Source organism: Neoarius graeffei, chromosome 10 (assembly GCF_027579695.1).
Source record: "Neoarius graeffei isolate fNeoGra1 chromosome 10, fNeoGra1.pri, whole genome shotgun sequence".
NCBI classification, from domain to species: domain Eukaryota; kingdom Metazoa; phylum Chordata; class Actinopteri; order Siluriformes; family Ariidae; genus Neoarius; species Neoarius graeffei.
Genome location: NC_083578.1, coordinates 23,520,695 through 23,548,601, shown reverse-complemented (window position 1 = coordinate 23,548,601; position 27,907 = coordinate 23,520,695). Strand labels below are relative to the sequence as shown.

The following is a 27,907-nucleotide window of genomic DNA, read 5'->3' as shown; positions in this document are numbered from 1 at the left end:
TTGTTTGCTCTGGCGAATGCTTGTCCGAGAAGCAACTGGAATTCCTTTCTTCTTTTTCTCTCTCCGCTTCATTGACTGTATCAGTGGCCCGAGGGTCATTAGTAGGCGACAGAGTGAGCAAGGTTAAAGATAGCTGGGGGTTTTTTTTGCCTAAGAAGACTAAACAAAGGAAAGGCATTCTCACACACACGCATGCACACATTTAGAAAGTGTTTGATATCGTGCAAAGCCTTGATTAGCTCTTATTTTGCTGCTGAGTCAAAACAGTGACAGGGCCGATACGGGGGACAGGACTGAGTGCTGTGATGGGTGTGTGCCGTCCTCTCTGTCACTAGGACATGATGGGACATGCTGATACCACCGTGTGTTTGTGTGACTGTAAGCCACACAAGATTAACTTCTTTTTTTTTTTTTCAGCTCGATGCGGGTTCGTTACTTTCTTCATCTCGCTGTAATGAGCTGCATGATTCACGTGGAGATCTTTTTGGCCCCACAAAAAACGACAGATATCTCTTCAATTCTCCGCTGACTGCAAAATCCATTTTTCACATGACTGATGCAATCTGATTGCGAATGCTTTTTGATTATTTACAATGAACAAGTCCAACAAGTCATTGCTTTTCTAAGTGGCTTTTCTGAACTCACGTTCTCATAGTGAGCACAGGTTTTTTTTTTGCTTTTTTTTTTTTTTAGCGGTGTGTGTGTGTGGAATAACTGCAAAACAAACAAAAAAATAATCTCGCTTCTTTTACCATTTTGGCTGTTTAATCAAATGAAATTGTCCTGTGTAATGTTATTCATCAAGAAGATAACGTGTGCGGATTGTGGCGTAAGAAAACACTCATCAGCAGGACGAGCAGATGGCGGTTTTGAGCGAGGAAGCGCTTGGTGATGTGGTTGGAGGAAAGACTTGTGGGTAATGAAGCCGAACTCACAGTGACAGGCAGCTCTCCGCTCCTGGAGCTCAGCGTTCTGTTGATGGTGCAGTGGAACATCTGTTTGTTGTCGAAGCTGATGTGGCAACGTTCAGAGCCAATAATGACCGAGTACTCATCCGAAGTCAGGTCCAATTCGCTTGGCCCTTTCTGTTGGGGAAAAAAAAAAACAGTCCATCATTCATCATTCAACAAGAAATGCTAATGGGCATAACAACAAATGAAAGCTAGCAAGTACTTCGAGAAACTTCACCATCTTCAATACTACAGTGTTTTGCAAAAGTATTCATCCCCCTTGGTGTTTGTCCTGTTTTGTCGCATTACAAGCAGGAATTAAAATGGATTGTTGGAGGGTGAGCACCATTTGATTTACACAACATGCCTACAGCTTTAAAGGTGAAAATTGTTGTTTTATTGTAACACAAACAATAATTAAGATGAAAAAAAACCCAGAAATCTGGAGCATGCATAAGTATTCACCCCCTTTCGTATGAAACCCCTAAATAAGAGCTGCTCCAACCAATTCACTTCATAAGTCACATAATTAGTTGATTAAGATCCACCTGTGTGCAATCAAAGTGTCACATGATCTGTCACATGATGTCTGGATAAACCATCCTGTTCTGGAAGGACCCTGACTCTGCAACACTACTAAGCAAAGCAACGTGAAAACCAAGGAGCCTCCAAACAGGTCAGAGACAAATTTGTGGAGTATAGATCAGGGTTGGGTTATAAAAAAAAAAATCTCAAACTTTGAATATCCCAGGGAGCACCATTAAATCCATTATCAAAATGGAAAGAAAATGGCACCACTGCAAACCTGACAAGAGAAGGCCGCCCATCAAAACTCACAGACCAAGCAAGGACGGCATTAATCAGAGATGCAACAAAGACACCAAAGAGAACACTGAAGGAGCTGCAAAGATCCACAGCGGAGATGGGAGTATCTGTCCATAGGACCACTTTAAGCTGTACACTCCACAGAGCAGGGCTTTATGGAAGAGTGGCCAGAAAAAAGCCATTGCTTAAGAAAACATGTTTGGAGTTTGCCCAACAGCATGTGGCAGACTCCCCAAACACATGGAAGATGATTCTCTGGCCAAACGAGACTAAAATTGATCTTTTTGGCCGTCATGGGAAACGCCATGTGTGGCACAAACCCAACACCCTGAGAACACCATTCCTACAGTGAAGCATGGTGGTGGCAGCATCATGCTGTGGGGATATTTTTCATCTGCAGGTACAGGAAAGCTGATCAGGACTGAAGGAAAGATGGATGGCACTAAATACAGGGCAATTCTGGAGGAAAACCTGTTTGAATCAGCCAGAGGTTTGAGACTGGCATGAAGGTTCACGTTCCAGCTATAATAATCATTATTGAAAAATAAAAAAGATACGTTCTTATCATCAAATCATTTTATTCCATATTTTGTTGCTTTTTTGTGTGTTTTTTGGGGTTTTGTTTTCGAGTAATTTATTCTGTCCTCGGTTGGTTCAGCAACACACTCTGCCATTTTGTTTTTCTGTACTCACAGTATATGAGCTGATATCCTAGTAGTAGCGTAGCCAATCAGACCGTGTGATTGCTCATATCCAGTGAATGTGGACAGAATAATTTAGAATATCGGTATGTAGTTATGTTAGGTTTTGCTCTGTCTGTATTGAAGTAGGTTGACTTGACAAAGTATGATCTACGTAGGAATGTAGATGAAATGTGGAGCAAACAGTCACTGACACACACACAGCTGCTCAGAGATGTTTCTCCTTTTATTGTAGGACAAACATGAATATAGATTCACATTCAAGAGTGTGTTGTAGCTATATGATTGGATGATGATGATGTGATTGACAAAGCTAAGTTATCTATATATAACGTAAATGGACGATGAAGCATTAATGAAGAAGAGAGACATTATGTACCATTACATCACCTATCAGGACCATAATCTTATGAAAGAAGAAAGACATTACTGGTCAACATAACCTTCATTAAGCAGAAAGCAGAATGTACGAGCGAAGATAAATCTCAAGGACTGAACTAACCAAAACAAGTAGCAAATCAGGACAGCCCGTTCCAGTTTCAAGCATCCCAAACACATATTTCTATCAGTTTATTTGTGCAATTCGATTCAGGAAAGAAGTCAATTCCACATGAATACCTGAAGCGCTGTAAGTCAGCGAATCTACATAAGAAAAAGCGGAGAAACAACGTCGGAAAGCTAAACTGTGACTGTAAAATGATGCTTGCTTATGTGAGAAGGAACAAATGTGTCCTGAACAATTGTTTAATATTACACACAGGATCTTCCATTCGAATTTATGAAACAAACAAGTCAATGGTAAATGAATGACAGAGATGAGCGAGTTCTGGCTGCACGTGCCGTCTCGCTCAAAACTCACCAGTGACGCATTACGCAAAGACCGTGTTTAATTTTCACCCATAAGTGTGTAAGAGTTTATCCGAGCAGAAAAACAGACTAATTATTTAATCAGCTGTAAAAATTAGGCATATCAGGTGAAAATTCAAATTCAATCCAAATTGCTTGAAAAGGCTCTCGTCGAATTCAGAACAACATACTTGTGACAGAATTAAAATATGTTTCTCTGTTCTTGAGATATTACAAATCAAAGGTTGAGAAAACGGCTTAATTTTTAGAAAACGGCCGTGATATTCTGTATTCGGATCACATGGTCCAAAATGGGCCTCATTAACCAATCAGAGCAAAAGTTTTTTCTTAATAACTTTTTTATTTGTTAAGATATTTACATGGAAATTGGCAGGCACATAGATGGTTGTATACTGAATACAAAGTTTGAAAAATTATTAAAAACCAAGGTATGCAAATTAGTATTTAATTAGTATTAATTGTGCTAATTAGGTAAAAATGTTAAATCAGTACACTCGATAAATTTTTTTTTCTAATACTTTGTGTTCTGTAAGCCTTTGTATTTCTCAAAAGTAGGGTCTACTAGTGTTTATATGAAAGAATATAAATGATTATTTTGATTAATATTCACAGCTTTCAAGGCGAACCTCAAAAAAACTGTGTGATCCACATCCAATAAACAATTCCATTTAATTGAATTGAAATTGACACTCATGTTTCTGACTTCCGGTTTTTCAAACTCTCATTCCGACCACTAAGATCTCAGTAATTTTCATCAAAACAACTACAGTTATATTCTAAAATATATATATATATATTTTTTTACAGGAATCAGTTTGATTTGGAAAAAAAAAATAAGTAGGTAAAGCTATGAAAACTCACTTCAAAGTCTCCCGTGAATCATAACATCTAAACTAGCAGACAGAAAATTTTGCTGAATACTTCATCAGAAACAGTGAGAGCGAGAGAACATCCCTATAAAAGATATCTGATTGATGTTCACAAGTAATCCAGTTGGAAACCGATCAGAAGAGAGAGAGACCCTGAGTGCTTTCCCGTGACTCAAAAAGTAAAGCACCGGCAGTTTCCTGACGTCCTGCAAGCAGAGTTTTTACTCTGTTGTACCAACTTCAATCTGCCGAGCCTCCCAAAGTACTGAACAGATCTTAACAAGATAAATTTCTTTGGAAAACAGAGATTATAAGCTTTTTAATGATAGCATTCATGATAGACAATATTCAAGAGTTAAGCAATGACAGATTTGGAAACTAAGATGAGCGTCTGCATGCAGAAATTTCACAGCACGGCCAGCAAGAGTCTGATATGCCGAATAAAATGTCTGGTTTTCTTTCAGGTTTTAGGACACGCTTTGTGTTTTGCACTTTAATATGACAAACGTTAAAAGTACTGCAGTACAAATGTGGCATTATATCGATAATTCTATCAATAAATAGCTCCCACGCTCTGCGACAGGAATATAAGAATCTAATAAGTAGACATACTGTTCGTAGGTAAATTTCTCAAGAAAGTGTGTGACACCTATTTGCCTGAGAATCATGTGGTGAAAAAGTGCATGAAGATGAAAACAACTGAGGATCAGTGACGTCTGCTGTATTAATGCCCTTCGATTAGTTAGCAGGCAGTCCCAGGAGCAGTGCGTGTGAAAAGATGCTTCACGAAGAACACAAAATAGTGCGTATCTGTGTATAAAGCGTACACTTTGTTTATTTCTACACAGTAATCACAAAGCAGCGAAAAAATGCTTGGACAAATTGATCGGACATGTTTGTGGGTGTGGACAGCAGGTGTCCTATCCTGCTTCCTCAAGCTGTGTGTGTGTGTGTGTGTGTGTGTGTGTGTACAAGCATGAGGAGGGGACAGTGTTTACAAAGGAAGAGATTTCTGGAATCTCTGATTAAACTCTAGGGGCCGTGTCCCTTTCCTCTGACCACCCATCAACAAACAATTCCTCAGACACACACACACACACACACACACACACACACACACACCAGTCCTGTTGACAAAATACTTATAATTACAATACATTCCTTTATTTATAACCTTAATGACCTAGTATTAGGCACACATGGGAAAGACATGTACACACACACACACACACACGCGTGCGCGCGCATATTTATATTCACACATGCATTACCATCAGCTATGTGTGTATCAAAACAGGAACACATTAAATAACGTTCCAGCAAAATCAAAACTGGAACCAAGTAAACAATTTCCCTCTCAGTCCCCCCCACGCATGCACGTGCGCGCACACACACACACACACACACACACAATCAAACTTTCCATTTCTAACCACCAGCATTGTGCTTGGTAAGGCCTGGGCCATACAAATATGCCCGTGAGATCCACTTTCTTGTTCCACTGGATGCAAGCATTATGTCCACATACATGCAGAAACACACACACTCTCTCACACAATCACTCAAAAGCCCTCTGGCTTCCACCTCAGACGCACCATCCTGCCTCCCTTCCTCCCTCTTGTCCTCATCCCCCTATTCTTCTGCAGGAAATAAACACTCTTCGACCTGGCATGGGACTTCCTGTCAAACCTCCACAAGATTCCCGATGTATCCCAGCCCACAGGTTTTGCACGTCTGTGTGACTTCCTGGTGCGTGTGTGCAACCACGTGTATGTGTAAGCAGTTTCATCTCTGATTGTGCAGCACACATTTTTGATGTTCTTACAGCCATGAGGGACACGTATGAAATGCATGCACGTGCATACACACACACGCACATGCGCACACACGCACAAACACAATGACTTGTGTCAGCTGAACAACAGAGACCATATAGAGCTGGGTGGCTGTGCATAAGAGGACCTGGTGTTTGCCATAATACAACTCTTTGATAGTGTGTGTGTGTGTTAATTTATAGGGCTCTATTTTCATGGAACTTAGTGGTATAACACCAATATAAACCAATTTTTCCCCCTCATTCTTATCCAGTTGCTATTTTTGAGTGCCGCAGTAGAGGGTGTGACATCTGATATCTGACATTTTACCAAGAACTTGTCTGCCACCTCCACACACCAGTGTCATCATTATATGTCTCATTTTACACTTGTGCCATGATTATTGAAAGAGGGCAAAAAAAATGTCATGACATTATGGATATGGATCTCTCACACACACACGTTAATAATTATGTCCTACAGATTGACTCTGTGTGTGTGTGTGTGTGTGTGTGTGTGTGTGTGTGTGTGTGTGTGTGTGTGTGTGTGTTATATACTACTAAGGACAAAATGTGCCCACAAGGATAGTAAAATCTGATAATTTAAACCTTGTGGGGACATTTGGATGGTCCACCCAAGGAAATTGCTGTTTGCTTGTTTGTTTGTTTGTTTGTTTAATTAATTAATTAATTAGTAAGAAAGAAAGAAAGAAAGAAAGAAAGAAAGCCAAAAATTTTCCTTTTCATCACTGAGGTTGGGTTAATTTTAGGTGCAGGCACAGCATTAATTAATTGCAATAATAATTGTCACTAGATGGTCCTCACAAGGATAGTGAGACAAGTGTGTGTGTCTTTTTATATACTACTGAGGGCCAAGTGTCCCCACAAGGATAGTAAAATCTGACAATTTCAAACTTGTGGGGACATTTGGATGGTCCCCACAAGGAAACTGCGGTTTGTTTGTTTAATTAATAAAAAAGAAAGAAAGAAAGAAAGAAAGAAAGAAAGAAAGAAAGAAAGAAAGAAAGAAAATTTCCTTTTCATCACTGAGGTTAGGGTTAGGTGTAGGCACGGCATTAATTAACTGCAATAATAATTATGTCAATAGATGGTCCTCACAAGGATAGTGTGTGTGTGTGTGTGTGTGTGTGTGTGTGTGTGTGTTTATATACTACTGAGGACCAAATGTCCCCACAAGGATAAAGCACAGCATTAATTAACTGCAATAATAATTATGTCAATGGATGGTCCTCAGAAGGATAGTGAGATATGTGTGTGTGTGTGTGTGTGTGTGTGTTTATATACTACTGAGGACCAAATATCCCCACAAGGATAGTAAAATCCTTGTAGGACATTTGGACAGTCCCCACAAGGAAATTGCTGTTTAATAAAGAAAGAAAGAAAGAAAGAAAGAAAGAAAGAAAGAAAGAAAGAACAAGCCAAAAAGTTTCCTTTTCATTACTGAGGTTCAGGTTAGGTTGAGGAGCCGGCACAGCATTAATTAACTGCAATAATAATTATGTCAATGGAAGGTCCTCACAAGGATAGTGAGACAAGTGTGTGTGTGTGTGTGTGTGTGTGTGTGTGTGTGTGTGTGTGTGTGTTTATATACTACTGAGGACCAAATGTCCCCACAAGGAAAGTAAAATCTGACAATTTCAACCTTGTGGGGACATTTGGATGGTTCCCACAAGGAAATTGCCATTTTATTTAAAAATCAATCAATCAATCAATCAATCAATCAATCAATCAATCAATCAATAAAATAGCCAAAAAATTTCCTTTTCATGACTGAGGTTAAAGTTAGGGTTAGGTTGAGGTGCAGGCACAGCATTAATTAACTGCAATAATAATTATGTCAATGGAAGGTCCTCACAAAGATAGTGAGACAAGGGTGTGTGTGTGTGTGTGGTGTATGAGTAAGCAATTATTAGCGTTCACCTTAACCTACATTACCATACAAGGATATCCTACACACAAATAGACTCACCAGCCACTTTATTAGGAACACCTGCACACCTCTCATTCATGCAACTGTCCAATCAGCCAATCATGTGGCAGCAGCTTGATGCATAAAATCATGCAGATACAGGTCAAGGGCTTTAGGATCACCATCAGAATAAGGAAAAATCTGACTGGACAGACTGGTTCAATCAAGCTGCCAGGAAGGCTCCAGTAATTCAAATGATCACTCTATGAAACTGTGTTGAGCAGAAAAGCATGTCAGAATGCACAATACGTCGAAACTTGATGCAGACGGCCTACAATCACAGAAGGTCACATCAGGTTCTGTTCCTGTCAGCCTGACTCTACAGTGGGCACAAGTTCACAAACACTGGAGAGTTGAATCTGTTTACAGTTGAACCTGTACCCACTGTAGCCTCAGCTTCCTTACAACAATGAGCAGGACTCCAGGTGTTCCTAATAAAGTGGACAGGAAGTGTATATATACATCGTGTTACACAGTCAGCACTCACGTTGATGATGAGTGTGAGTGGTTCTCCAGGATGATGCTTGATAAGTTTCTCTTTGTTGGCGGTGTAAAACTGAGGGTCTTCCACATACTCGAACAGGAAGTAATCTGCATTAGGCTCCTCATCCTCATCCAAGTCCAGCTCTGAGGAGGTGTGGCCATTCCGTCTGTACAAAATCCCATTCAGGTAGAACTGAGCCATGGCCTGCTGCGATTGGCTGGCTGCCGGGGAGTGGCACAATATGAGGTTGGGCGATGCGATGGTGCAAACCTGCCAATCAGAAAGCATGCTTGAGTCACATGGTGTCACTGAAATAATTCATAAATAATATAGGAAGAGTAACTTCCTCTTTCATAATGTTTCAGTAGTATTCTTGTAGTAGAAGTTACTGTTACCTCCCTGAATGTCCCGAAGTGTTTTCTTCCTCTCATACCACAGCAATTTTCCAATGATTGTGATATTTTTTTGAGTCTTTAGAAGTTAATAAGACAAAAATGTAGCTTGTCATGTTACCAAATTCCTCTGTAATAAACACTTTGCCATGCCAGAAAACTTAAAGTAACAATTATACCCTGTTACAAAGTACTGACACTGGAGACTCCTTACAACAAGAGTGCTCTGAGAGCACAATATCCCCTGTTGGCAATTCTGCCATAACTCTGGTACAATGCGACTGAATTGAATGAAATTGCAATATGTGTATTACCGACATATAACAAAGAATCCTGCCAAGTTTCCTGAAATTGCTCCAAAAATTGTGAGAGGACTTGATTTCAGAAGGTGAGTACCCTTCCCAGGATGGACGGACAGATGGACAGTGCCACGACATAATCCCCCTTCGGGCCTTTCGGCCAGCAGGGGATAAAAACTTTTTTCCAAATTACATGAAATTCCTCCAAAAATTGTGAGGGAAGTTGATTTCAGAAAGCAAACACACCTCGATGAAATTGCCAAAGTACAAGTTTGTTAATAATCAAGGGCAGAACTCTAGGAAAATTTGCCCAAATTAAACAAAATTTCAATATGCCTATAACTGTCATTTACAGTAACAAAGCCTTTTGCCAAGTTTGGTGAAATTCCTCCACAAACAGTGAGAGGAGTTGATTTCAGAAGAACGTACACCCTCATGAAATTGTTATTTACTCAAGGGCCAAAACTCTGGTCAAATTTTCACAAACGAAATTAAATCGCAATATGCGTATTACCGTCATATAACAAGGCCTTTTGCCAAGCTTCGAGAAATTCATCCAAAAATTGTGAGAGGAGTTGATGTCAGAAGGCAAGCGCACCTTCATGAAATTGTGAAAGTACAAAGTTGTTAATCAAGGGCTGTACGGTAACTCTGATAAAATGCAACCGAATTGAACAAAATAACAATCTGCGTACAACCGACATATAACAATGCAGGGCTCGAAATTCATATTTTTTTTTCACCAGCCAGCCGGACTAGTTACCTTCCAAAGTAACTCGCCAAACAGAAAATCAACTCGCCAAAATTTGTTCATGTATGAATTTTACTTCTGTCAAAAATAACACAAACGAGAGTAGTTACCATTGTTCATGACTAATGTGCATTTATTTCAAGACCCGAGTATTTTGATACTGGTTTTTTTGCACACTTTACAAACTGGCATTTGCTGCTCCACATCCTCCTCACGATATCCAAAAAAATGCCAGATAACTGACCCCTTACTAGTTCTTTTAGGAACCAATTTTTAATTTGTCGCTGAAATTGACAGAGCTTACACGGTAGCCTGTGCAACACCAGCGATTGCACGAACTGAGTCAGTGCTGTAAACCTAAACTAGGAAATCTTCCTGCAAGCAGTGTTGCCAGATACTGCTGACATTTTCCAGCCCAAAATATGTTCAAAACCCGCCAAAATGCACTTAAAACCGCCCAATCTGGCAACACTGCCCGCAAGTTCCTTTCAGCACCTAGATGTCGCCCGGGATTGGTTGGCGAGTGCGTGACGTTATTGTTTTTTTTACCCTTAGGCAGCCTCTCACGTTACTGCCTGAGGGACAGGGAGAAAACCACCGGAAAAGGTTTTAAACAAATGCAACAAACACGAAACAAACGCAAGTCAGCAGATGACCATAAAATACTCGATAGTTATGATATAATAATTTTATGTATCTCACACAGAATTTTCGGAGATATATCGAGTATATTCGATATATCGCACAGCCCTAGTCTAAATCTTCGCTTCATATATATTTTTTATTTTCAATAACTAGCCAACCGGGCTAGCTAGTGACAGGAATTACCCGCCAAATGACAAATTAAGTCGCCTCGGGCGACCGGACCACCGCGAATTTCGAGCCCTGCAATGCCTTTTGCCAAGTTTCGTGAAATTCCTCCACAAACTGTGAGAGGAGTTGATGTCAGAAGGAAAACACACTTTCATGAAATTGGCAACTTATAATTTTGTTAATCAAGGGCTGTAACTCTGGTAAAATGTGATCCAATTGAATGAAATTGCAATATGCAAATTACTGACATATAACAAAGAATCCTGGCAAGTTTCCTGAAATTCCTCCAAAAATTGCAAGAGGAGTTGATTTCAGAAGGTGAGCACCCTTCCCAGGACGGACAGAGGGATGGAAATCGCCACGACATAATCCCCCTTCAGGCCTTTTGGTCAGCGGGGGATAAAAATGCTCAGAGAAAACTTCACGATAATGTATTAGAACGGCTCTAGTCAGGGTCGTGCTGTGATCAAAAACCACTGACCACCTTCTGACCAATCAGGACTGAGAATTCAACAGTGTTAGGGTGTAATGCTGTATAATTATCAACACAAACAAAAAGCTACTTACTGATTGGCCGATTCCCACCACATGCATTTTAGCTGTCTGAACCAGATCAAAACTTTGACCAATCACAGAGATGACACGCCCACCACTGGAAAACACACATACACTGGCATCACTGCACGTGGCTTATTATCAGACTGTTTTAACGTGCCATGTGTGTATCTCACCTGAGGTAGCTCTTATTAGGTTTTACAATACTGATGACGGGGTTCTTTTCATAGTAGAACACACTGCTAAGATGTCTCTCGCACGGTTTGCCGTCATATTCCACACAGACCGTCACGTTCTCTGCGAGGTCGGGCACAGCTGGTGGCATCATACACTCGATGACGTCATTAGACAGCCTGGGAAAGCAAAAAGGAACGGAAAGCAGTCAGTACAGCTGACAACGTCATGGTTACAGAGCGGATATCATTATGCAACAGCAGAATGTAGGTATTGCAATCTGTCTTCAAGACGACAAGCAAAAATGCACATCTGTCTCACACTCACAAGTCCAAGTCGAGTCTCACATTCACCTATCAATCAAGGCAAACCCTGAACAAGGGGATGGCGCAAGCATATTTACCAAGAGGACTAGCTATTTTGAAGACTTAAAATGGGAAGCCATAGCATAATGGTTAGAGAAGCAGCTTTGGCACCCAAAAGGTTGCCAATTCGATTCCCTGGACCAGCAGGAATGGATGAAGTGTCCTTGAACAAGGTACCTAACCCCAACTGCTTCTCAGGCTGCACTGGGTATATTGTATATCGCTGTGGATAAAAGCATCTGCACATCAGAATCTTACTCTCATAGACCCAAATCCAGGACTTCATGACTATGTCATTGATGTAAAGTCACAACCATGCCTTGAGAACAATGTCTACCCAGAACATACAGGATATTTGTATCTACATATGTGATGCATGGTGATATAGTAGCTAGCATTGTCACCTCGCAGCAAAAAGGTTCTGGGTTCGAACCATACAGCCAACTGGAGCCTTTCTGTGTGGAGTTTGCATGTTCTCCCCATGCCTGTGTGGGTTTCCTCCGGGTGCTCCGGTTTCCTCCCACAGTCTGAAGACATACAAATTAGATAAAATACCCAGCCACTGGGGTTGTACAAGCCAGTGCATGCTTCATGCCGGTCCCAAGCCCGGATATATCAGGGAGGGTTGCGTCAGGAAGGGCATCCGGCATAAAACCTATGCCAAATCAAATATGTGGAACGAATCCACTGTGGCGACCCCTAACGGGAGCAGCCGAAAGAAAAAGAAGAAGAAGAAGAAGGAGCCTACTCTAAATTGCCCATACATGTGAATGTGAGTGTGAACGGCTGCTTGTCTTTGTGTTAGCCCTGCAATAGATTGGTGACCTGCCCAGGGTGAACTCCACATCTCGCCTGAAGTCACCTAGGATTGGCTCCAGCTTTCCCACAACCCTGATGGACAAGTGGTATAGCTAATGGATGGGTGTATATGTGATGCTACCTTTAAATCAGAACTTGACGAATCTTAAAGCTAGACTGCCTTTCGGATTTTTCAAGTGTAGATCATAAAAAGAATTTTCCCCGACACCCAATTTTTTGTTTAGTGGACCGAAAGCTACTGAATTCAAATCACAGACTTCTGATTTTATTAATTTAAAAAAAAAATAGAACAATTAATGAATTTAGGGCCACGTGGCCCTAAATTCTCCGCTATTTTTTCCTGCTTCACCATGATCCAAGACAAGAAACTACGTCATGCATGATGTGGTGGGCTTTCCACGTTCATGCAAGGCATTGTGGGATAAAAATTTGAAACCGGAGAGAAAAATGGAGGACGTGAGTGTGTGAATGAAATGTGAAAGACCGACTACAGTAATGGAAAGCGAGAAGAAAAGATGTTGTGTTATATACGAAGGAAAGGAAACGCAGGACCAAACTAATAAATATCGGCGCTCAGCGAGCACCTCGGTGTGATCAGCTGTTTGTTTAGCGACAGAATGATGGAACTGTCAGTGCACGGTCAAAGGTAAACTTCCTATTTCTGCTTGACTGCGCGAAGTGAGTGATTTCATGCACATCATTTGCTAGAGAATCTCTTCAAATTAAATAACTTCCCAGCCACCGAATGGCCTGTTTTTTGAGATATTGCAGAAATAAACATAGATCACAACACTGACCAAATTTCAGAGGGAACTAAACTTCACTGATTTTATGAAATCGAAAGGCCGTCTAACTTTAAATTTGTTAGCTAGTGAAGTCCTTACTTAAAGGGAAACATCAGGATTTTTTAACCTGGGCCCTATTTTCTCATCTTTATTGGTCCAAAAAGTTAAAACGACAAAAGAAGAAGTCACACAGAATTTTTGAAAAAGTATTTCCAATGTCATGCCTGAATATTTAGATGATTACGTCAATATGAATTAGTGTCTGACAACATGGAAAGGGTCCATTTTGTAAACATCAGGAAACGGCCCCCATGCGGCAATCGACTACAGGCACTGAACGGGATGCTGCATCAGTGACCAGAAGAAGAGAAAGGTAAAAAAAATGAGTGTAGAAACAGTCATTTTCTAGAGTTTCTTCACAGTTATTGAGGTAAACAGACACAGATGTATCTCTGTAGGAATCCTTTCCATGTTGTCAGACACATAATAACATTATGAGCCTGTCAGCGGTGAAAACAAGCGTTTTACTTTGACACGGATGTTTCCCCCATTGGATTATATTATATAGCTGTTTAGCGGTTGCCAGTTATAGCGTTTTAACTCATTACCGGACCGATTTTTTGACTGTTTTTGTCCCTAGTGAATATTCGGACGCCAAAAGGGAAAATGGTTCCCAGGTTTAAAGAATCCTGAAGTTTCCCTTTAATGTAGCTATCATCTTTAATGTCTCATCGTTTCTCTCAGAATGAAGCACCCCTCATGAAAAAAACCCAAACCAAAACAAAACTGTCGTGTTCTCTCATCACATATAAAGGTGATATCTGAGTCAGACAATCATCTTTAATTTGGTCTGTGTTTAAATGCTCTGTGATTATGTTATGTTGTTGAAATATAACACGACAGGCTATCAACTAGCACGAACAAACACACACTCACCTGTCAATTTCACAGTCCTGAGTGGAGTTCACCTTTACTTTCACAGAAGATCCAGCATCTAGTGATGTGCCGCCGATGGTGAGTCGGGTTCCTCCAGCGATCGGGCCGTGTATGGGGTACAAATCACCAAGCCTGGGCTCCTGTAGGGTGCGAATAAAAATTTTTAAAAAAATGAGGTGCATTTTCTTTTCGTTGCATCTTATTGGATCCCAGTCCTGATGCACAGCTCTAGTCACAACCAGATGCCATGAAAAAATGAAAACAGCAATCATGCGCCTCCTATTTGTATCTGTATTTGCATTTGTTTTAGAACACATTGTCTGTTCCTTCTGAATAATGTGTTTATACTCGGTTCCATCAATGCTGTCTGAGGAATCCTTGAATCTGAGCCAAACATTCTGTTCACACCATTTGCTTTCGTTTTTAAGCTGTTCTGATGCCATATGCTTCAAACAGGAACACGTGAATGCTCTTGACAGTGTTACTTCTTGTCGTCGTTTCATGACTAACCCTTCAGGTGTTGACTTCATTAATAAAAAACTATTCATTATAGTAAATTCTCAGCTGAAACCGATTAATCAAAAGCTGTTGATTTGTTTTCTAGAAAAGCAACTTGGACAGTAGTGCCTGCTGTAATTCAAATCACAGATTTACAGTATATCAGTGCACCAAGGCCACGCTAAACATCTACAAGGTTACCATACACAAATATGGCGTATTTGTCATATTGTGGTCTGGTCTGGCACTTTTGTCGATTGTCAGACAAGAGAAAACTGGAGCGCGTAAACCAACGAGCACTAAGATCGATGTTCTGCGAATGGAGACGGCCGTACGAGGAGCTGTTAAAACATGCTGGAATGACTAGTCTGTACAGCAGAAGGCTACAAGACATCGTGATAATGATGTATGAAGTAAAGAAATGACATACTGCCTGCTAACATAACCGACCTGTTTGGAGGATCACCATGTATAGTGTCTTGCAAAAGTATTCATCCCCCTTGGTGTTTGATCTTTTTGTTTCATTACAAGGTGGAATTAAAATGGATTTTTGGAGGGTTAGCGCCATTTGATTTACACAACATGCCTACAGCTTTAATGGTGAAAATTGTGACACAAACAATAATTAAGATGAAAAAAAAACAGAAATCTGGAGTGTGCATAAGTATTCACCCCCTTTCGTATGAAACCCCTAAATAAGAGCTGCTCCAACCAATTCACTTCATAAGTCACATAATTAGTTGATTAAGATCCACCTGTGTGCAATCAAAGTGTCACATGATCTGTCACATGATGTCTGGATAAACCAGCCTGTTCTGGAAGGACCCTGACTCTGCAACACTACTAAGCAAGCAACATGAAAACCAAGAAGCCTCCAAACAGGTCAGAGACAAAGTTGTGAAGAAGAATAGATCAGGGTTGGGTTATAAAAAAATATCCCAAACTTTGAATATCCCACAGAGCACCATTAAATCCATTATAGCAAAATGGAAAGAATACTGTATGGCACCACTACAAACCTGACAAGAGAAGGCCGCCCACCAAAACTCACAGACCGGGCAAGGAGGGCATTAATCAGAGATGCAACAAAGACACCAAAGAGAACACTGAAGGAGCTGCAAAGCTTCACAGTGGAGATGGGAGTATCTGTCCATAGGACCACTTTAAGCCGTACACTCAACAGAGCGGGGCTTTATGGAAGAGTGGTCAGAAAAAAGTAATTGCTTAAGAAAACACATTTGGAGTTTGCCCAACAGCATGTGGCAGACTCCCCAAACACATGGAAGAAGATTGTCTGGTCAGATGAGACTAAAATTGATCTTTTTGGCCATCATGAGAAACACCATGTGTGACGCAAACCCAATACCCTGAGAACACCATTCCTACAGTGAAGCATGGTGGTGGCAGCATCATGCTGTGGGGATATTTTTCATCTGCAGGGACAGGAAAGCTGGTCAGGACTTAAGGAAAGATGGATGGCACTAAATACAGGGCGATTCTGGAGGAAACCTGTTTGAGTCGGCCAGAGGTTTGAGACTGGCACGAAGGTTCACATTCCAGTAGGACAATGACCCTAAACATACTGCTCAAGCTACACTGGAGTGGTTTAAAGGGAAACATTTAAATGTCTTGGAATGGCCTAATCAAAGCCCAGACCTCAATCCAGTTGAGAATCTGTGGCATAACTTGAAGATTGCTGTACACCAATGCAACCCATCTACGGTAACTTGAAGGAGTTGGAGCAGTTTGCCTTGAGGAATGGGCAAAAACCCCAGTGGCTAGATGTGCTAAGCTAATAGAGACTTGCAGCTGTAATTGCAGCAAAAGGTGGCTCTACAAAGTATTGACTTTGGGGGGTGAATACCTATGCACACTCCAGATTTCTGTTTTTTTTTCATCTAAATTATTGTTTGTGTCACAATAAAACAACAATTTTCACCTTTAAAGCTGTAGGCATGTTGTGTAAATCAGATGGTGCTAACCCTCCAACAATCCATTTTAATTCCAGCTTGTAATGCGACCAAACAGGACAAACACCAAGGGGGATGAATACTTTTGCAAGACACTGTATAGCTAGTGTCCCCAATTAGTAGGCTACTTGTGACTGATTGATTGATTGAGTGCGCTCTTTCTCACATTATTGTTTGTTATTGCTCATACTACAGTTCACAGTACCAGTCAAAAGTTTGGACATCCCTTCTAATTCAGTAGATTTTTTTCTATTTTTATTCATTAAAAGTCACTTCATGTTTTAAAATAATGATGGATGTCGTTTCTCTTTACTTAGTTGAGTGCTTCTTGACATAATATGGATTACTAGAGTTGTGGTGTGGAACAGAAATTGCACTAATTATCTTTTGACGAGGCACCTGTTAATTGAAAAGCATTCCAGGTGACTACCTCATGAAATAAAGCTGGTTAAGATAACGCCAGTAGTGTGTAAAGCGTCATCAAGTTAAACATTGGCTAATTTGAAGAATCTAAAATATGAAACATATTTTGTTTAACCCTTTTTATGTTTACCACATAATTCCATTTATTTTTTTGCGGCACGGTTTTCATCAAATCCTGCGCTCTGATTGGCTGGCGAGTGGGTCCGTATCCTACGGTACGGACCCCAGTTATGGACCTCTGGCTCGTTCACAACAACAACAAACATAGTAACAATTTTTGTCAACATTTATCTTTTTTTATAAGATTTATTTATAAGATTTTTATCAAATTTTATAAATTTTTGCCAACATTTCTCAGGAGAATAGCATTAATTTTACATCATGGATAGCGATAACGACAGTCTTCACAGTGAAAGCGAGTTTTACTACCCTGAGGAAGAAGAAATAAAAGAAATCATTTCAGGAGAAAGCTAAAAACCTGTAACTGTTGCTAACGCCGAGCAAAAACATGGCTGAATCCTGAATGACTCAATTTTGTATAAATAGGGGACTACATAGACGGCAAAATGTCGTTTTTTTTTCCTGCCATGGAAGTGCACTTGTATACCGAGGAGGAAGCCATTTGCATTACAGCTGTGCATGAGGATTCAAAATGGCGGCTCGGCTCGGTTTTCCCTTTCGGGCGCTCTCGTTTTCTGTTAGAATTTGGTAAAGAAAACAATAAATATATTATTTACCAGCTTAAGGTCGGTCCGTATGGTGAAATACCATGACCTCGGCCTTGAATACTGACCTCGGCCCAGAGGGCCTCGCTCAGTACTTTCAAGACCTCGGTCATGGTATTTCACAATACGGACCTCCCAGCTGGTAAATAACATATATATATGTTCCAGATGTTATTTTGTAGTTTTGATGTGTTGTTCTACAGTGTAGAAAATAGTCCAAATACAGAAAAATTCATGAATGAGTATGTGTGTCCAAACTTTTGACTGGTACTGTGTGTACTGACTGTAACCCATATGTTCATATGGACAGTTTGTCAGCTCTGTACTTCGTACACCAGTGAACAGGGAGCATCCTAAGACCACCGCTGAGCAGATATTATCAGGGCGGTGTTTCACTGTCAGTGATACTGAGGTGTTTAATAAATCCAGCAACGCTGCTACTACAGCGTCAGTGTCACTGCTGTGCTGAGAATGCTCCACCACCCAAATTACATCTGCTCAGCGGTGGTCCGACACCTTACACATATGGCGAGTAAAGACTGAAAGGTTGAAACACCCTGGAATAATCCTTAAAGTCAACGATATGATCATTTCGAACGCTCATAGAATGATCCTGCAAAGGAGACGTGTGTGCCCGTGTGTGTCCGAGTGTCTGTGTGAGTGTGTACGTGCGTGTCTGAAGGCATCACTTTAATCAAATAAAGAAAGGATAGATCTTGAGCAGACCTGCAGGTCTGGTCTGTCGCTCAAAGTCAATGTGGCGTAGAGAGCTCATGCCAAGGGTACAGATGTACAAATATAACATACACACACACAAAGAGTCAGCTCAACAACACACTCTTTCAAGAGGCCCTATTCAGACAAACAAACATAAAGGACACCCAAATAGACAAATGTCGTCACTTCCTGTGAGAGGGAGTTTGTATGGCGTCAAGGACTTGGGGGTACAAGTGGGGGACTTTGTAGACTTTTTGTCTTTGTGTATTTGTGTTTGAATATGAAAGCACAGGTCAAGTCAGGGATATAAAAACAAATGGAATATGTAAAACATATGAAACAGAGAGAGAGAGAGAGAGAGAGAGTGGAGTTGGAAAGGCAGATGTTTCCTGAGCTTCATTTGAGCGTTAAAAATTTGAGGAAGGAGGTTTAGAGGCTCACATCCTTTTTTTTTTCTTTTGAGTATGTGTGTGTGTGTGTGTTTTGTGCTCTCTCTCTCTCTCTCTCTCTCTCTCTCCATTGTCTCTAAACATATGCTTTACTTTTCAAAATGAGCATAATCACAAGATGGGCTAATCATGAGTTTACATTAGGTAATCATGTGTTTTGCTATCAAACATACAGTAATACACAAGCTCACACACTCACACACAAGCTTCCTGCACCGCCAGCGAGTTCATAAAGGGAAACACAACATGACTCACTTTAGCCACCAGCCCACATTTGAAAAGTCGAGACGTTTCAACACAACAATGCCAGAGAAATTCCCTCTGACCAACACGTTCCAACTGAACTGATCTCAGATCAGGTAAGTTCAGCCCACGCTGATCAAGAGTGGAACAAAGGGACTGATCTGGAATCAGTGTTATTCATGCAGTCAGGGAAATTCCACAGGTTACATGGGAACTTTTTCATGTGGAGAGAAGAGGTTCGAGGTCCTTGTTTTTGCTGGCTAGGTTTATTGAATGACAAAAGTGCTTAGAGAGGGAGATCTGTGGAGAGGTCTGTGTGTCACTGCCTCCATCTCTCTCTCACACACACACACGCAATGGTGAGAACTGATTTCGTTTGTTGGACGATGATTCCAACATGCCAGCATGCCTGAATATAATCAGCATCTGTTAGCATTCAACACACACTGGAGCCTCTCACACACTGTGCTAAACACATGCAGAGAGACAGACAGGCGGAGAGAGAGAGAGAGAGAGAGAGATGGAACAAGTTTGCCAAGGCCCAGGACATGGATGAGAGGAAGTGGAGAAGAACAACAAAGTGTGATGATGACATGGAGAGAGACACTGGGGGGGGGGGGGGGGGGGGGGGGGGGATGACAAAAAGAGACAAAGAATAGAGATAGACAGAGAGAGATAAAAAGAGAGATACAGAGTAGATACTGAGAGAGCCATGAAAAGAGATAGAAAGAGTATATATATAAAGAGATATAAAGAGACTAGAGACAGAGAGAGAGATAAGTGATATAGAGAGACGATAGCGATAAAAGAGACAGTGAGAGACTAGAGATAGAGATAAAAAGAGAGATACAGAGTAGATACTGAGAGACATGAAAAGACATAGAAAGAGTCTATCTATCTATCTATCTATCTATCTATCTATCTATCTATCTATCTATCTATCTATCTATCTATCTACTAGTATATATATATATATATATATATATATATATATATATATATAGAGAGAGAGAGAGAGAGAGAGAGAGACTTGCAATAGAGAGATAAAAAGAGATATAGAGAGACTAGAGATAGAGATAAAAAGAGACGTAGAGAGACTCGAGATAGAGAGAGATAAAAAGAGATATAGAGAAACTAGAGCTGGAGAGAGTGATAAAAAGAGATATAGAGAGACTAGAGATAGAGATAAAAAGAGATATAGAGAGACGAGAGATTGAGAGAGATAAGAGAGATATAGAGAGACTAGAGATAGAGAGAAATAAAAGAGATATAGAGAGACTAGAGATAGAGATAAGAGAAAGCTAGAGATAAAAGAGAGAGACTAGAGATCAAGAGAGGGATAAAAAGATATAGAGAGACTAGAGCTGGACAGAGTGATAAAAAAGATATAGAGAGACTAGAGACAGAGAGATATAGAGACACTAGAGATAGAGAGAGACTACAGATCGAGAGGGAGAGATCGAGAGAGAGAGAGATAAAAAGAGACAGAGAGACTAGATAGTGATCAAAGAGATACAGAGATACTAGAGATAGAGAAAGAGATAGATAGATAGATAGAGAGAGAGAGAGAGAGAGAGAGAGAGAGAGAGAGACATATAGAAAGTACTTACCACATAAGAGAAGGCTTCTTGCGAATAACCCAGAGCATTTTCACTCACTTTGACTTCCACCTTTTTTTTCACTTTGTATACTGAGGCTCCTGTCACACACACCAACCTGAAGCACAACATTAAAAACACACGCTAAAACACTGGACAGAAGACATTCCCCCCCTCACACCTGAAGATCTAATACAAGTGTAAACCAACCCGACCTAAAGCTCATTTTGAAAATACAGAAACACACATTACGAGAGCAGACCTGAGGTTTCAGTTGGGAAAAGAGTAACGTTAGCACTGGGGTGGATAAGAGCTCACCCTGAACTCTTAAATATCCTCCACAAACCACACTGAGGTCCTGCACTCAATCATCAGTTGTACTTTGCTTCCAAAGTACAACTGTACCACTAATTTAAACCTGCTGTTATATTCTCCCTGTGTGTTCGCAGGAGCGTAATATACCTAAAGCGGCATGAAAAATCTTTTCAACACCAGCAGTAACAGTCAAGGTGTTTGCAAAAGGCTGGATAGGAATGAGTGAGGAAACAAACTGCTTCATCTTTATTTCCTCCCTGATGAGTCAGTGAGCGATTTGGAAGCTGTTGCGCTCTTTATGAAGTGTTTGCTAACAGAAGGTGATTTTTAGTGCTGGAAGAATTTCTTGCTGTAAAGCAGCTCTAGGGCAAGTGTCTGTGCTAAAGTACACCAAAATCACTGAAATCATGTGACCTGCATGACCTACAGTGCCTTGCAAAAGTATTCATCCCCCTGGGTGTTTGTCCTGTTTTGTCGCATTACAAGATGGAATTAAAATGGATTGTTGGAGGGTGAGCACCATTTGATTTACACAACATGCAAAGGTGCACATTGTTTTTTTATTGTGTGTGCGATTTAAGGATGCGATTTGAGACAACAATTCATTTGTTTATTCAGTTAGGGACACAGTGTCACACGGTGCCATACTTCCTCCACTACGGACGTTGGTATTGCACTATGTTGACAATTTGAAGATGTGCACAAGTGACAGAGATAAGCTAGGGTAGGTCATTTTCAAAAGTGTTTTTTTGTTATCCATCCATCTGTTATCCGTAACCACTTATCCTGTTCAGGGTCGCAGGCAAGCTGGAGCCTATCCCAGCTGACTACGGGCGAAAGGTGGGGTACACCCTGGACAAGTCACCAGGTCATCACAGGGCTGACACATAGACACAGACAACCATTCACACTCACATTCACACCTACGGTCAATTTAGAGTCACCAGTTAACCTAACCTGCATGTCTTTGGGGGAAACCGGAGCACCCGGAGGAAACCCACGGGGAGAACACACAAACTCTACACAGAAAGGCCCTCGCCGGCCGCTAGGCTCGAACCCAGGACCTTCTTGCTGTGAGGCGACAGTGGTAACCACTATACCACCATGGCGCCTGGATACTTTCAAACTCTACTAAAAAAAACTCTTGTTGGTTTCTCCAACATTGCCTGAATTGAGCCTTACGCTGGCTTAATAGATATGTGGTCAACTGTTTGGACATGTACTGCATATGTGTGACATTTCCAAATAAAAACGTCTTCCGTTCTGTTTATTTCTTCAGTATATCTAGCATTTGTAGCTAGAAATTTAGTTCACTTTTCAAATTAAATTCCAAATTAGACATGTATTTTATTATGCATATCATATGGTGTGATAAATGCCAATTTAATCATATAATATGATCTAATAATCAAATAAACCCATGCACTGCGAGGCTCCATGGATATACCATGACTGACTCACACCATATCCATTTTTTTTTTTTAATTTTTGATGTCACGAGATACATTGCTTGATCAATGGGGGAACTATTTTATGTCACGTGAGCCATCCTTAGCCAATCCCTGCATGGGAATATTTTGATGACGGATATTATGTGTTTTATTCTATCCACATTCACTGGATATGAGCAATCACGTGCTCTGATTAGCTACTCTACTACTAGGATATCAGCTCATATACCGTGAGTAGAGAAAACAAAATGGCAGAGTGCATCAAGACAGAGATATCACTCAAGTATTTAAAAGAAATAGAAATGGCTAAAAGAATATAGGTCCCCCCCAGCATCTCCAGTTCCACACTCCAGCCCAGTCGGTGGTGGTAATGCACCTTTAAGTTGGCTTGCCAACTGCCAAAAAACCCTGAAGAAGAAGAAGAAAATGGCGGAGCGTGCTGCTGAACCAACCGAGGACGAAATAAAAACTCTACTCGAAAACAAAACCCCAGAAAATACAAAAAAAGAAAGCAACAAAATACGGAATAAAAGTATTTGATGGGAAGAACGTATCGTTTTTAAAATTTTTTCAAGAATTATTATTATTGCATTATTCACAAATTGCTCCTGTCATTTTGCTGGTTTGTTTACATTCTAAGCAGAAATGATTTTGTCGGACATTTTGTATGAAGTTTTTATTGATCGAATTTCCAAAAAGATAAAAATAAAAATGCTCAGTTTCTTAAAATCCAGTGAATGTGGATAGAATAAAACAGTTATTCCACTCAATCTCGTCGTACACGGCTTACCATCAGCTCATGTACGACTCGATTTCATGGAATAATTGTTAAATATTCTACACTAGTATTGGTTTCTGTACTTCAGTAAAGGATTGGACTCACACCTTATTGTTACTCATCTCATCTCATTATCTCTAGCCGCTTTATCCTTCTACAGGGTCGCAGGCAAGCTGGAGCCTATCCCAGCTGACTACGGGCGAAAGGCGGGGTACACCCTGGACAAGTCGCCAGGTCATCACAGGGCTGACACATAGACACAGACAACCATTCACACTCACATTCACACCTACGCTCAATTTAGAGTCACCAGTTAACCTAACCTGCATGTCTTTGGACTGTGGGGGAAACCGGAGCACCCGGAGGAAACCCACACGGACACGGGGAGAACATGCAAACTCCACACAGAAAGGCCCTCGCCAGCCCCAGGGCTCGAACCCAGGACCTTCTTGCCGTGAGGCGACAGCGCTAACCACTACACCACCGTGCCGCCCCCTTATTGTTACTATTTTTTTCAATTTCTTTAAAAAAACAAAACAAAACAAAAAAAACTTCTCGCTCACAAATTTATTACACACCAACATTTTCATTCTGGAAGAATCCAAGAAAGTCTTATACGTGTGTGTGTGTGTGTGTGTGTAGTTGTACAGATGTATGTTGAGTGAAACTGACTAACAGTAGTGCTCACAAAAAAACATGGAGGAAAAAAAAACCTTGATTGTGTTTTGGATATTGTGCCCTGAGTGCATACACACATGGGACAGTCAAAGAAGAGAGACATGGCTATTTGTTTTAACACCCTGAAATTGAGACTAATTAAGATTTAATGACATTAGGCCCCAATGCAATGAGCAAGCACTGAGTTAACCGTGTGTGTGCGCGCAACATTTACACAGCTGCATGTAGGTGAATAGCAGTGTAATTCAGTAATCCACTAGAGTACCATGACTATTGTTAGATACAAGCACGCACTCACACACGCACACACACACACACACAGGTGTGCATTGGTGTCTTATTTAGTCAGGTGCCAAATAGCAACTACATGCCACTGATTGACAGAAAGCTGCACCCCCGCCACACACACACACACACACTAATCAGCTGCATTAATATTGATATCAGTGAAAGGCGTGCGCGCGTGTGTGAGAGAGTCACCCTGTGAGTGTGTATTATTTATACAGACATGGGAATGTCCACTGGGATCATTCTGAGTAAACTGGTCACCAGTCACAAGGCTGCTTTTGCTGTGACCTCATCAGTGCAGTGAAATCTGAGAGTCTAAATAGCTTGGGCCTTTGAGACGAGATGTCAGAGTGACGGGATGACAGAGAGGTTAGTGCTGCCTCATTTATCCTTTTTCTACAGTGTGTTTCCCTCCTGTGATTTGCAGAATTAGGCTCGGTTCACAGTACAAACTTTTTTGTTTAATGCTCAGACTTGATCTTTTTGTCTCACAAGCTCGATCGCATTATGTAAAGCTATGTCTGGGCTTCTTTAGGCGTCCTGAACAAATCAAATCACTCATAATTTACATTGAGGACTAAAAGAATCAACAATGTCATATGCACGATCCACTGTCTAAAGCTGGAAATCAGTTATATACTAGTGCATCTAAAAAAATAAATAAATAAATAGAATATCATGAAAAAGTTCTTTTTTCGTAATTGAATTCAAAAAGGTAAACTTTCATATATTCTATATTCATTACACGCAAAGTGAAAAATTTCAAGCCTCTTTTGTTTTAATTTTGATGACTATGGCTTATAGCTCATGAAAATCAGAAATCCAGTATCTCAAATTATTCGAATATTTCCTAAGATCGATCTGAAAAGGATTTACAGTACAGAAATGTCCAACTTCTGAAAAGTATATTCATTTCATATGTTCACTCAATACTTGGTTCAGGCTCCTTTACCACGCATTACTGCATCAGTGCAGCGTGGCATGGAGGCGATCAGCCTGTGACACTGCTGAGGTGTTTATTGAAGCCCAGGTTGCTTTGACAGCAGCCTTCAGCTCATCTGTATTTTTGGGTCGGGTGTTTCTCATCTTCCTCTTGACAATACCACATAGATTCTCTATGGGGTTCAGGTCAGGCGAGTTGTCTGGCCAATCAAGCACAGCAATATCATGGTCAGCAAACCATTTGGTAGTAGTTTTGGCACTGTGGGCAGGTGCTAAATAGTGCTGGAAAAGGAAATTGGCATTTTCATAAAACCTGTCGGGCGGCACAGTGATGTAGTGGTTAGCACTGTCGCCTCACAGCAAGAAGGTCCTGGGTTTGAGCCCAGCGGCCAGCAAGGGCCTTTCTGTGTGGAGTTTCCATGTTCTCCCAGTGTCCGCGTGGGTTTCCACCGGGTGCTCCGGTTTCCCCCACAGTCCAAAGACATGCAGGTTAGGTTGACTGGTGACTCTAAATTGACCGTAGGTGTGAATGTGAGTGTGAATGGTTGTCTGTGTCTATGTGTCAGCCCTGTGATGACCTGGCGACTTGTCCAGGGTGTACCCTGTCTTTCGCCCATAGTCAGCTGGGATAGGCTCCAGCTTGCCTGTGACCCTGTAGGACAGGATAAGCAGCTATAGATAATGGATGGATGGATGGATGGATGGATGGATAAAACCTGTCATTAGATGGAAGCATGAAGTGCTCTAAAATCTCCTGGTAGACGGTTGCGTTGACTTTGGACTTGATAAAACACAGTGGACCAACACGAGCAGATGACATGGCACACCAAATCATCACAAATGGTGGAAACTTCACACTGGACTTCAAACACTTTGGATTCTGTGCCTCTCCACTCTTCCTCCAGTATCTAGGGCCTTGATTTCTAAATGAAATGCAAAATCTAGTTTCATCTGTAAAGAGGACTTTGGACCACTGAGCAACAGTCCAGTTCTTTCTCTCCTTAGCCCAGGTAAGATGCTTTTGACGTTGTCTCTGGTTCAGGACTGGCTTGATATTAGGAACATGACAGTTGTAGCCCCTTTCCTGAAGACATCTATGTGTGGTGACTCTTGATGCACTGACACCAGCCTCAGTCCACTCCTTGTGAAGCTCTCCCAAGTCCTTGAATTCACTTTTTTTGACAATCCTCCCAAGGCTGCAGTCATCCCTGTTGCTTGTGCACCTTTTCCAGCCAACCTTTTCAGTAATGACCTGCTGTGTCTTACCCTCCTTGTGGAGGGTGATGATCATCTTCTGAACAACTGTCAAGTCAGTAGTCTTCCCCATGATTGTGGTTGAGTGTACTGAACTAGACTGAGAGATACACAGTATTTATACTGTTTTACTCAAACTCTAAATTAAATATTCTCATATTTTGGGATTTTTTTTTACACTTTTGGCCATAATTATCAAAATTAAAATAGAAAAATGCTTGCAACATTTTAGTTTACATGTAATGAGGCTAGAATATATTACATTTTCCCTGTCTTAAATAAGTGATGGAAAATATTGACCTTTTTAATGATATTCTAGGGTTGTTGTTTTTTTTTGAGATGCACTAGTCAGTGAAATTAGTAGCAGTTAGTACAGTTCTCGTCTCTTGATCAGAAGGTCATTTGTTTAAATCCATTTGGCTACCGTTGGGCTCTTAATGTTCTTTTAACCCTTTCTGCTCCAGAAATGCTGAATAATGACTGAACCCACACTCGGAGTAGGGCTGTGTATTGTCTGTATTTTAGCGAATCTGATTCTGCTTATCGATTCTGGTTCTTACTGATTCCATGTTTTGATTCCAAAATGGTAAAAAAAAAAGAAAGAAAAAAAAAGGAGGGGTCAAATGTTTAGACAGGCATGCATGCTAGCTCATAGCATAGCATAGTCATGTAGACAAGTCCTGGCAGATAGCTATGGATGTCCTTGCAGATATGTAGCCTTTGTTTACGGTCATGAAGGCTTATCTCCTGTAGGAACCGATAAGCAGAACTGAAATTACTTTTTTTTTTTTTTACTGATACCCAGTACTTGGCATTTTGGATTTGGTTCTAATTTGGAACCGAGTTTCAATTCCTAACCCAAGAGCCCAGTGTCCTAACAAGCTAGGATATGCAGAGAGCAAAACAGACTGACTTTGCTAATGTATAACACTAGATTACATTCAAGATCCGTGAGCTTTATAAATAAGATTCTGGAAAAATAATCATGTTGTCATGTACTGTATATGTCCATTTATTTCCCCCAGCAATCACAAACTCATAACTAGCTGCATGATAAAGGTCCCATCATGACAATTTGCTATCAACACTTAGCTGGGGTGACTAGATTCACCGCAAGAAATTAGACACAACTGACCCGCGACAGTGGCGGCGATTACCCCAGAGGGGAACCGTCAGAGCCTTCTAGACCT

The 27,907-nt window shown here is 40.8% G+C and overlaps 1 protein-coding gene across 1 annotated transcript in view; it reads right to left on the bottom strand.

Annotated features, from left to right (window-relative positions):
• Positions 1-27,907, bottom strand: part of plxnd1 (plexin D1) — a 212,713-nt gene that overhangs the window by 71,414 nt on the left and 113,392 nt on the right. Inside the window, exons 14-19 of the mRNA XM_060931569.1 lie at positions 21,024-21,129; positions 14,389-14,528; positions 11,486-11,662; positions 11,322-11,406; positions 8,503-8,769; positions 936-1,085 (exon numbers count right to left, since the gene is read on the bottom strand). Of these exons, the coding sequence (XP_060787552.1) occupies positions 936-1,085; positions 8,503-8,769; positions 11,322-11,406; positions 11,486-11,662; positions 14,389-14,528; positions 21,024-21,129 (925 nt within the window). The remainder of the gene's footprint in view (positions 1-935; positions 1,086-8,502; positions 8,770-11,321; positions 11,407-11,485; positions 11,663-14,388; positions 14,529-21,023; positions 21,130-27,907) is intronic.